Here is a 12738-nt window from a genome sequence, read left to right as displayed (position 1 = left end):
GCAAAAAAAAGAATGCGATTTAGAGTTAGATTCCCAACCACGGTAAGCATCGTTGGCGAGTGATAATCTGAACCGGTCCTGCACACCTCCCCCAAACCACTGTGCCAACCTGCTCTGACCAGCGTGGTGAAGTATGGTCAAATAAACTCCCATGACCAACACGGCCTAGGGGGGAGGCCTTCGCCTAGCAGTGAGTTGACAAAAGGCTTATGCATTGCTGTTTGAGATATTTGTTGGATGAACTTTCCATGACATGCTATGAGACCTCCTTAACCAGTGGCAAAATATAGTAGTAGGTTTTTACCCTTTAAACCGGTACAAAACTGACACCTTTATACAAGGCATCATGTTTGCAATAACCACAACACAAGCAGTCAAAATGCAAACAAAAAGAAACAACTCTGATAATGGTAATGATATGCACTGTCCTTTATCAGAGTTGTTTCTTTTTGTTTGCATTTTGACTGCTTGTGTTGTGGTTATTGCAAACATGATGCCTTGTATAAAGGTGTCAGTTTTGTACCAGTTTAAAGGGTAAAAACCTACTACTATATTTCCATGACATGATATAATGTATGAATCTGACTTAGAAATGTCAGCTGGTGCATATATGCATTGCAATATATGTATATGGTACGTATAAACAATTCCAAGAAAGAAAATGTAATCAAGAATACTCATGGAACAGCTTCTCATATCTCAACACTGAGGCCTTACAAATAAGCCATTTAAAAAAACCATCAGTAAATCGGACTTGCTAAAACATTGCCTTCCCAAACTTCCAAATGGACATAAACCGCGTCATTACTTTACGCCAATTCCAATGCGTCCTGCCAACCGATACGAATACCTCATCACGCAGTATGGTAATTTCACGGTGACATGCAAGGCATGATAGGGCGATCGATTCTACGGTCATAACCGTGCCTATCGCCATCGAGAAAATCACCTCTGCGTCGTTCCTGTCTTGAGAATGTGGAATTGTCAGAATCCACGTAAGCCAATAAGGAATCAAAGGTCGATCACAAATCATGTCACGTGCTGTATATTTTTTTTGTCTGGGGGGATAGTTTCAGAAACACCGATAACTGTACGCACAGTTCTCTTTTCAAAGATACATTAAAATAAGTTTATATACAATACAAGCTGCACACAAATGCACATGCACGTTTACGACTCATATTCGGCCATCCTTCCATGAAAAATAATACCCACAAAAGCCCCTTTCTAGGAACTTCTCTCAGCATCGGGAGCAGATCCAGGGTCTGTGGTGGAGAAATTCAAGGGAAACGTTTTTTCAGAATCATAAATTAACTGCAAGCCACTAAGTCCCCAGAGATAAATGGGCTGGGACATTCTGTGTGTGTGTGTGACACACAGACACGTAGCTCGGAGCTCGCTGCCAAGCCCACCAGCTGTTCCTGGATTAGTGGACAATGTGCAGCGTGACTGGTCCATGTGTGTATGGTGTGTGCACAGCAGTGTTGCCAAATTAGTGATCTTGTCCCTAGATCCAGATTATTTTTTGGAGTTTCTTGACCGATGAAATGTCGTCAAAACGACAAACCTAGTGATTTTTTTTGGAACAATGACATTGTGCACATTTTTGGGTGATTCCGCTTGTACGTAAAGGAACCTGCATCAGTTTACTGTTCGTAACACTTGGACAATTGTCGAGTGACATGCATTTGATGACTTTGGAAGGTCGATCTTGCGAATTTGAAAAATAATTTGGGGACTTTATTTTGTTTCGATTTAAAGCTTTCGTGACTGCAGGGATTCATCTTCTTGGTTCTTTCGGTAAAGTCACGTAGAATGGAAATAATAAAATAATAAAAATAAAACATAATAAAATACAATTCTCACGATGTTTCGGCCACAACGCAAGCAGCCGTCATCAGGTGAAGAACAGGTCTGTCGGAAAGACAGCGTCTGTATTATGTTTTTTAATTTTGTTTTATTTTTATTATTTTAGTATTTCCCTTCTACGTGACTTTACCGAAAGAACCAAGAAGATGTCTTTATTTTGCTTAACCGGGTGAGCACTCGAGTGACAAGGATGGATCTCATTTGCAAGCGTGACCAGGGCGGCTTTCCGCTTCCAGGAGCTGACAACTCTGGTGAGCGGCGACCGGTCATCGCTAAGACCAGGTCGCTCGCGTGGTGCGGCGGTCTGGAACGTGGCGATTTGCAGACCGTGAGGACCGTGGGGGGGTCGAGATGTCAGGGCGCAAGTCAGGGAAACATTCCCCCGCCCCTGTTGTACATCGTGGAGACGAGAGTAGCGAGCAATACTCGCTCCGGCTGTCCGTCCGTCTGTATGTCTTGTTTGCCTAGTCGGGTTAGAGCGGGTCACACGACCCAGACACAGCCGGTGGATCTGCCCCAGCTCGCCATGTCCACGTCGCAGCGTCCTTACGCGATTAGGCAACGGATATGATACAGTGGTCATTTTTTTTTTGCATTCATGCATTTATAATGTGACGCATCTCGAGTATAGCGCGGGCAGTGACACAGCGCGGCCGATTTGTACCCCTGTAAAGCTACACATTATTGCAGATACAGCTGCACGTGTACGCACGTTCGTGCACGCCGCCGGTTCTCGAGTTCAAATATTTATATATATAGGCTATCATACAGTAAGTATATACGTGATCCCTACCGGATTATACACACACACAAAAAAAGGTGTCAATACTGTGAGTTGGCAATTGTGTGCAACAATGCAGGCGGGCTTCAGCACGTCTGCCCCAACGCTGGGCCAGGATTTTCACGATCAGCGCGCTGGGATATTCTCGTTTTGCGAGCTGTTGAGCATCCACGCGTCACAGCAGGATATGGCCTCTAAGTAGGATTGCATATTTTGTACGGGTTGGAAACACGGACACCAGTGATAATACCGAGTGAACCCTGAATGTGAACAACGGAGAAGCCAGTTTAACACGTAGGCTTTCGCGACCGATATCATCCATAATAGAGAGGGGGGGGGGGGGGTTGGGGGGGGGGGGTTAGATCGCGTAAATAATATATAAACGTCGCACTCCGATTGTAAATGTTGTGGCTTGGCTCTCCAACACACCGGTTAGTGCTGTACTAGTGACAAATTGGCGCGTCCTGTTTACGTGACAACCCCTTACTAGTTGGCCGTGTCGGGTGGTGGTGGGCTCTAACGACACATTTATATATTTACGCTATCTTACCCCCCCCCCACCCCCCCCAAAAAAAACCTCTACAACGGAGAAGCCGACGGTTGGTGCAGTGGCAGAGCGTTGTTGGTTGGCATGGGCCATGGCGCAAAAAATGTAAAGCGGCACTCACCCTGTCCAACAACTCTCCCTTTTCTAGCTATACTGGCAACCTGTTACCTCCCGCCCCCCTCACCTAACCGCCACCCTGCCTCTCCATCTGAGCCGTGGGCTCTGGCGCAGTTGCACCGCCTGCACACTCGACAGACACGCCACCGGGTAGGTGCATGAAGCGACGTGGGTATTTTACGAGGTCTGGTGGGCTCTTGCACTCAAAACTGTCCAACGAGACCACCAGCCCCAGGCGAACAGCCAACAACTCTCTCAGTCCGCATCCAGGCAACGCTCGCTGTGGACGTACGAGCGATAGACAGAGGGACCACGTGGATTAGAGACTACAGTACTGTAGACTCAAGACGTTGACCCTCGAACCGGGGTCATTGGGCTTGGATAGGGCACTTCCCTTCAACGACCCTGGCCGTTGGTTCAAGACAAATGAACGGAGCCGCGTCCAAAAGAGGCGATGGAATCCGCTCACGTGCAGAATCTCGATGGGTTATTGCATCACAAGACCAATACGGATGGAGGCAGCTTCGGGGAGGGTCTTCGTCCAACAGGGGATGATTGATCGTGGCTGAAGATGATGGTGAATGCCAATTAAACCAGATTTCTACAATTCTAGATTTGAAGCTTTCGTGACTGCAAGGATTCATATTCTTGGGTTTTTTTCGGTAAAGTCACGTAGGTAAAAATTTCAAATTAAAATAAAATAAAAATCACGACGTTTCGGAGGCAACACAAGCTTCCGTCTTCAGGTGTAACCGTCACAGCATGCTTGCTGTATCAAGTAAATGAGAAATTCCAAGAGATACTACCCCGTATATATACTGGTTGAGGGGGGAGGAGCCAGGGTAGGCCCCTGGATAGGAGTTTTTAATTATTATGATAAGGTTGGTGCGGCTGAAGCTACGGCTAGTCTACATAACAAAGGACTGAGCCTTTGTTATTTTATTTTATTTTTATTTAAATTTAATTTTTTTACCTACGTGACTTTACCGAAAAAAACCCAAGAATATAGATTTCTACAACTTTGCCCGAGCAGCGCAATGAGAATCCAGATCAGCTGCATCGCTCGACCTTGCAGACTCTCCGCTATTTCAGACAGAATCGCGACGAAGCAGATCGCCACTTTTACCGAACGCAATCGATGCAACAACAAGATTCCCAAATGTCGCCCAAGCCGTGCTGTTGTTACGCAATATTTTCTGGTTTAATACGCCAGTGATGTCGGCCTTACTAGAGATTTGATTTGGCTTCAACCAGATATTGGCTTAAACCAGTTCGGGGCTGGTCAGCGGGTATTGCAATGGTCAGCATGCAGCACCATGAACCCGGCCACCTGAGTTTGTTTTCAGGCCACGGCTAACATCAGTGGCGAGCGATATCTGACGCGCTCTTGGGCACCCCCACTCCCCAACCCTTCACCCCCTTCCTAAATCCGCGAAATATGGCGAAGTAATGGTCAAACCAACCCCCCCCCCCCTTTACCGACACGGCATGGGGTCCTTCATCCAGCAGTGGATCGACAAAGGGTTGTCCATTACCAGCACTGACGCCAAAATCGTTCCTTTTAACCCCTTTAATTGGCAAGCTTCTGGATCACAATTCGATTCGAGGATCATTTGCGTTCCGTCTCCTTTGTTTAACGTCGCATTTGTATTCTTCCTCGGTTTGTCTCGCCCCTTTAGCTCCATCACGGCCTACGCGCCACGCTCAGCATTTCGACGTGCGTGCATTGCAAACAGATGCACGATCACGCGTGCAAGAATCGACGCTAATCCAGGGAGCAGCTGCATACCCCGTAGAACGCCACCTCCGCGGAATTCCACGAGAAGTTAACCCAAGCCCGCATGTCCGCAGCACAGGCTCGCGAAAGTCAATTGCATCGTCGTTCACTCGTGCCGAAGGCTTTCTGGTGTGTCAAGATGTGTATCCACCGCGTACATCTCGCAAGCAATGATACACTTGGTACGCATGAGCTCTGGTCCAAAAGCGTGGCTTGGAATGCGTCGCCAAGCACGTAAACATTGAGCCGAATGTGCGGCACTGGTTAATTATGCACAACAGTATGAATATTGCGTTTAAATTTCGATTTAAAGCTTTCGTGACTGCAGGGATCCATCTTCTTGGTTCTTTCGGTAAAGTCACGTGACTTTGCCGAAAGAACCAAGAATATTGCGTTTATTTATTTTTACAATGGCTGTGGAGCTGCGCGGAGGGGCAGCAGAGGGCAGTGTGGTAAAAATGCAGTTGTACAGCAGTATCTATGGTCCCACGTCCGCTCACCCGCCCTCACCAACCCGCACTGACCGGCGTGGTGAAGTATGGTGAAAAATAACCCCCGCGACCCGCATGGCGCTGGGGAGATCATCATCATGATCATCATCCAGCAGTAGATTGACAAAAGGTCTACGACACGTGCGTATCAGGCAGTGACGATCACGACGACACAACTGCGATATTTTGTTAAGGGTCCTCTTTGTTAGCGATGCTTGCACGTGAACGGACTGTCGCCTGCTTATGAACAAAGGCGAAAGGTCGCTGTGGTCGGTAGCATCACTGTTGCATGGCTCTGGGAGGTGCGGAATGGACTGATGTCGTGGCAACTTAATAATAAATCACCTTCCGAAAGTTAGGGTGAGTATTTGCATATATTAGGGTGTTTAAATGTCACAGCAACTGAAATGTGGTCGGTGGTGGTTGTTGTCATCGACCGGTGTAAAACGCATCCGCACAAGGGAAAACAACGTCCAAGAAACGCGCGATGTTTCTGTAGCCTGTCCCACCCTGTCTCTCTCCTGTCGGTGATCGTAACCAGACAACAGTCTGGCTTAGAACAACAACAACATTCGGGGTACGATTGATGTTCAGTTGCGTTGTGTTCTGGACCCCCCCCTCCCCCCCCCCCCCCCCCTCTCGTTGTGATCACAGGGCAGGAGGAGTGAAGAGACAGGACCGGTCGCTGGGGGTAGCTTCGCTCACATTCACAACGTCGCTCGCAAAGAAAGAACATCCGGCTCGCCAGCCTCGAGGTCAACACTGGACGCTGCGAATCACCCCGCCACACGCGCAAGAAGCAACTCAGAGCGCATGGGCTCCACATCTTATCCCGAGCAATGCCCCCTTCCGTCGTCTCGCCACGAGGTGTACACGGCACCGATTTGTCAGTGGGCATATGGTCTGCCAGTAAGTGGGGAAAGTTCTCACCCATAGTTCTCCACTCCCGCCCAACGCCGATGTTTTAGAAGCCGTGGAAATATTCTTTGGTTCTTTCGGTAAAGTCACGTATAAAGATAAAATAATAAATTAAATAATTGCATACTACGACGTTTAGATTGCAACACAAGCAATCATCATCAGGTATTTCTTTTATACCTGATGATGATTGCTTGTGTTGCAATCGAAACGTCGTAGTATGCTATTATTTAATTTATTATTTTATCTTTATACGTGACTTTACCGAAAGAACCGAAGAATAATTCCTGCAGTCACGAAAGCTCCAAAATTAAGATTGAGCCGTGGAAAGTCGACGCAAACGCCCTTCGGTCGCGTTCGCAGGACGCGCTCACCGTCCCCTCTGATGCACGGACAGCGAAACCTCGATTTGCCGTGTGTCACGGGAGAAGCCAAATCAAATGTTAACGTGAGGGCAAATGTTCAGCTGGGGAAGGTCAACAGTGATCGTTGTCATTGGAGCATTGGAGGGTGTGGACATTTGTCCAACATTTTAGGTTTTGGTTAAGAATGCATGGATAGAGCCGCACGTGCAAAGCAACATTTGGCAGCGTTTCATACGGCGGAACAAACAATTCAAGGGAAACACACGAAAGCAATTGGAGACACGGCTCGTGGAGGTGAATTTATAAATTCGCTTCGACGGGCATTCAGACGCGGGTGGAGGAAGGGAAAACATCTTGGCTGCGATGATGATGACGATGACCGTGAACACAATTGTAAAATATTCATCCGTTCTATCCTCTCAAGCCCCGCCCGCAGCTCATTGTGAAAATCCCAACGGACAGAATTGCTGACGGATCACGACACACGCGCAGACAATCGCGCCGCACTAACACCACCGGCTCGACGTGTCCCTCCTTTGTCTCCACGCACGCGAGAAACTCGTAAGGGGTTGCCACCTCTCCTTGTTTTTTTCCGGGATAGTTCTCTTTTTTGGGGGGGCGGGGGGTCCCTGTCTTAGGAAATATTGTCAAGTCTCGTCGGGGACATTAGAGTCCCGTATTTTATTGTCAGGTGCTGAACACATTTTTTTACAATATACACACTATTCGAGACAACGCACGTGCATGCACTGCCCCCTTGCTAACGGAGCGATAATCTTGGTATGCTCGCGACGTGTCCGTGTGGCTTGTTGTACCTCACTGGTGGCAACCCCTCCCCCAGCCTGCCCGCAGTGCGGCTGGAGGGATCGATCGAGGAACTCGCAGGGCCAGGAAGGCCTCCTGGGGCATCAGGTGTGCCATCCGTGGTGGTTGCGGTGATGATTGGCGGCGGCGGTGGTGGTGGTGGCACATGCCCTGTTTTCCTACTGCGCCTCTCGCAACAATGGGGCAGCTGCGTCTGGACCGGTGACCAGACTCGCTTACGAGAGGCAACATTAGGAAAAGTTTTTTTTACTTTACAACTATACTGTTGAAAGTGTGTCGGCGTTTTTGGTCCGTCTGTCCGTTCGCTATGGGAAGGGGCGGCAGAATCGCTCTCCCAATAATCCAACTTGAAGGGACTTACCCGATTGAAAATCGGCCAAATTGATCACAGGATGAGACCCATAACTTTGGAGACCCAAACCGTAGCAAAAATCACAATTTGAAAATTTTCAAAGCCATCTTTCCCTGGCAGCCACTCGTCCCGCTTCCATACTGCGAATAAAACACATCCGAAGACACGTGCAGTCTGCACGATTTCCCTAACTCGTTTTGATTTCACTTCAAGACCTAATGCACGAGTCGGTACCAGCCTGCCATACGATGGGATGAATTCACTATTGTTTTACCAATGTCAAAGGTCATACATGGCTTGTCATCATCATACATTTCTGGATCCTTACAGTCAGAATGAGCCCTTGATCGATTCTGCGTGACATAAATTACTCGAGTACTGTGACGCACGAGACAAACTCGCAAATGAACGAATTCGGGGCTCTTACAAATGTACATGATGATAATAATCATCATCATCATAACGCAGCAATAATAATGTGTGTACCCAAGGAAAGCCTCACAGAGCCTCAAGTCTCACTTTTACGACGGTGTTGGCAATCGGCCGCTCGGCCAGTTTTCTTCCATTAAACAAACGCCTTTCGTGCGGGGAAGGTAACACGTTAGAGTCTGGAGAAAGCCCACGGACACCCGATTAGCACGGTTGTCTACATAGTGTGCAAAATAAGTCGAACTTACATCACACGACCCACCTCCCACACGCACGGCTCAAACGCCGACTCGCTCCGCAAGGGTCGGGCGTCTTGCTCACGAGACGGCTCCGTCTCTGCGCGCTCCACCAACCTTACACCCCATGCTGCTCTCTTGGCCACAGACGTGCATGGACCATGCTTGTAGACCGTAGCACGGAGACGTAACGGAGTGTAACAACACGTAAGCGTGCGACGCCGTCCGGACCATGCACAGTAGAGCCATACGCACACGTGTACTGTATATATATGCATTTACGCGTAATCTATGCACAATGCATGTCGCGGCGAACATCACAGTCACTTCTGCACGGCGCACATTTCTGTTTCATCAGTCCTCGCTGTTCTTCTGCTCATAGCGGGACACTCCGGACGTATCTTTTCGTTATTGTCAAGTGTCCACTGATGGCGAAGTGACTCCCGTGTTTTTTAGGGTGTGCGTGTGTATATAATGTGTACCGTAAGCCAAGCCAAGCCAATCCAAGCAAGCCGTCTTCCTTCTGAATATTTTCCGTTTCAATGCTGGAGCAGACGGACCGATCGAGCACTTGCACGCGAAATGAACGCAAGCCATTCCCTCGCTTTAAAGGGGCGCCACAGTGACAAGATGTTAACTACTTCGCCTGGTTTACAGGAGGTCGTGGGTTTGATCCTGACCCAGACGTCTGTATATTTGTAGTTCCCATGGTCTTCCCGTGGTCGCGTGGATTTTCTCCGGGTCCTCCGGTTTTTCCCTCCACATTTAGAATCAACATACGTGATAAGCCACCTTGTTCAGCTTCTGAGAAGGAACTATGTGGCTCAGTGGGCGTTACCTGGTAAAATAAAAAGAGTTCGTTTCTTAGTTAGACAAAATCGTCCACGCCATAGTTTCGTCGTCAGCCTGGAGATGTACATCCCACTCACAGGCCGGTGTCGAGTTAGCCTTGTGCCGCACAGGGACAGCTGACGCTGGGGGTGCCCCCCTCCCCTCATCCCCCCCTGAAGATGTGCTGCATGGGAGGCGCGATATGAATAGCAGTAAGTGACGGTGACTATGGGATCACAGCGGTGAGCAGCACCGATGAGTTGACCAGTCCGACCCGGGTGAACTCGCAGCTCGGTGGGACGCGGATGACCCCATGTTTCTTCATCAATCCGAAGCGAATAAACAAACAAACGAAGAAGCAAAAAAAACCCACACACGACATTACCCAGGGATTCATTTCTCACCGAATATAATCCGGATCGCTCGTAGACTGCAGTTGGTGGCACATGACGAGCAGCCTGAAGCCGTATACTGGACGTGGTGTGCCGGGTGCGAAAATATGTTTCGTGTCGACGACCCAGACTGGCTTGGTTTAAAAAAAAAAAAACGTAAAGCCCTGAACAAACCAGATACGCGACACAACTCAAGAAAAAACGACCACCTAAAACATCCTCCCATATTCGCACGATGCCATCAGCGAGCCGTCGCAGCGCGTGGCTCCGTGCCGCGGGGCCGCTCGTGAGAGAAGAGCCGGCCTCGGCTCGTCGCGGGGCAGTTTGGCCTCGCGCCTGCGGTGAATCGAGCGCGGAAAAAACGTCGCCGCCGGTGAGCGCGGTCACACCCGCTCCGTCGCCACTCGGCCGGTGCGTTTCACCGTTCGGTGGGGACGACGCGCGCGGTTCACCGTGACGTCGGGCGAGAGAGAGAGAGAGGGAGCCCAAACCGAGCAGGTAAATAAATATAAATAGGAAGTGAAACACGCGGGCGTCGTGGTTTGTGTAAATTATGAAAACGAAACGCCAAATTATCCCGATGGTGTGGCCGCCGCCCAGGGACGTTCGGTGCCGCTGCGGAGACAGAGCGATGAAATCGGCTCGCGTGCAGTGAGAGGACGGAGATGGTATGGCGGAGGACTTCATCCAGCAGTGGATCGACCATGGCTGGCGATGACAATTAAAAAAAAAAATGAAATTCGCGAAAATCGCACGAATCTCTCGGTCCCCACCTTGCCGCAGACTAGGTCAACCCCAACTCCACCACGTCCAGGCTGCCATCACAGCCGCATCCACCACTTGCTCACTAGCCCACCACCAGCCAGTCAACCCACTAACCCACTGACCCTCCGACCGGCCGATAGACTATTTCACCGACCCATCCACCAGCCAACCAACCAGCCATTCCACCAACCCACCAACCAGAAAACCAACCAGACCACCTCCACGCCAGTCGGTCAACCCACCAATCTGCCACAAGGCAGCCAACCTGCCCACCAATCGACCCATCCACCAGCTCGTCAATCCACCCAACCAACCAACCGACCGGCCAGCAAGTCAACCCCACACCCCGGCGCGAGCGTGCCGACGCCGCGGGCGCCGTCCGTCCGGGGCCCCTCGGCCCGCCCGTTAGTCCATCGCCTCCTTGGCCTTGTGGCCGCCGCACGGCCTCGGCACCTCCTCGGGCCGTTTGTCAGGACCGTTGGCGGCGGCGGTGGCGGCGGCCCCCTCCCACGAGTCGGCGGGGGCCCCCCACGAGGCCCCGTCGGGGTCGACGGCGCCGGCGGGGGGCGGGGGCGGCGGGGGCCCCCGGAAGCCCTTGCCCTTGCGGGAGGCCGCGGCGCGGCAGATGAGGATGAACCAGTAGAGCTGCGGCGCCAGCAGCAGCGTGGCGGCGACGTTGCAGACGAGCGGCAGCGAGAAGGGCACGGCCCAGACGGAGAGGCCCACGCGCCGCCCGTACTCCCAGTACATGTACGGGAAGACGAGCAGGCGGAAGAGGAAGAAGGTGGCGAGCATGAGCGCGCCGTTCAGCTTGAAGAGCAGCGTGCCCTGCTGCTTGAACTGCGGAGTAGGGCAGGCGGGAGGGGGAGACACACGAGGCAACGACGGCATTGTTAGCGGCGGCGGCGGCGTCTTCACCTGCATCGGCGATGGTTACCGTCGCCGACCTCGTTGCCGTGGTCACGGTGGTCCTCGTTGTCATTGTCGTCATCATGCTTAAATTATCGTGAATGGAGTTGGCCGAACATCCCCAATATAGGAGGACAGAGCTTGGGCAAAATGTTGGCGCCATTATTATTGGCTGATTTCCACGCAATCCCCCGCCCCTCCCTTCACCCAGCCGTGTGCAAATATCGAAGTCTATGGCGTTTTGAAATGCAGTTTTTATGAATGATGTTATATATTTAAGAAAAATTCGAATCATTATCATCATCACGGCCATCATTATCATTGCAAATTCATCATTATCATAATCATTGATCACTGTTATCATCACCAACCATTATTTGTTCCCCATAACTGAGCTGCAAGCCAGAATTGCCTCGCTGCACAAAGGCATTATTATCAAGGCTGTAACAATGTTGGTCGGGTTAGATGACAATGGAAGCGAGTTCCAGTTTATCGGTGCCATGTGTTTTTTTTAACAACGCACGCGCAGTCTTTCAATGCGTAATAATCCACCGATGCATATATTAATGCCGATCGTCCAGGCTCACAAAACACGCGCTGAATATTGCACACGTAACAAATAAGTTGTGTTACGACTCACGCGGCGTCGCACGTGATGGGTTCACGTGACCCCGGGCAGCCACCAGTGGCGCTACCTTTCAGTGCGATAAAACAATTATTCTAGAATTGAACCCATGGCCTTGAGCTCTTTTGTGGATGACGTCGAGGGTTCTCCAACGTCCACTGGGAAGCAGAAGGACACGTCTTTACACAACTCCTACACCCGCGGTTCTAAACGGGGTTGGGGCCGGATTAAGATTGTGCAGGCCCCTGGGCTACAGGCACTGTGAGGCCCCCAGTAATATTTTCAAAAGGAAAATAGAACCCTCGACGTCATCTACATAAGAGCAGGCCACTCAAGGCCATGGGTTCAATTCTAGAATAATTGTTTTATTGCACTGAAAGGTAGCGCCACTAGTAGTACTGTGAGGCCCCCAGTAATATTTTCAAAAGGAAAACAAAGTTCAAGAAAAAAGAAAATTATTTTTTTACAAGGCTAGCAACAAATAAAATTCAGCATTCACAAGTGAAATA

The 12738-nt window shown here is 50.2% G+C and overlaps 1 protein-coding gene across 1 annotated transcript in view; it reads right to left on the bottom strand.

Moving 5' to 3' along the window:
- Window positions 1-7151: 7151 nt before the first annotated feature.
- The window catches only part of TLCD3B (TLC domain containing 3B), a 59617-nt gene continuing 54030 nt past the window's right edge, over window positions 7152-12738 (bottom strand). The window contains exon 6 of the mRNA XM_061561402.1: window positions 7152-11535. Coding sequence (XP_061417386.1) covers window positions 11101-11535 — 435 coding nt within the window. The 3' untranslated portion in view covers window positions 7152-11100. The remainder of the gene's footprint in view (window positions 11536-12738) is intronic.

The sequence above is a fragment of the Lethenteron reissneri genome, chromosome 27 (assembly GCF_015708825.2).
Source record: "Lethenteron reissneri isolate LAM-NWPU_2019-01 chromosome 27, ASM1570882v1, whole genome shotgun sequence".
Classification (NCBI taxonomy): Eukaryota; Metazoa; Chordata; class Hyperoartia; order Petromyzontiformes; family Petromyzontidae; genus Lethenteron; species Lethenteron reissneri.
The sequence above is the reverse complement of the archived record's forward strand: the minus strand, read 5'-3'. Positions and strand labels throughout refer to the sequence as shown.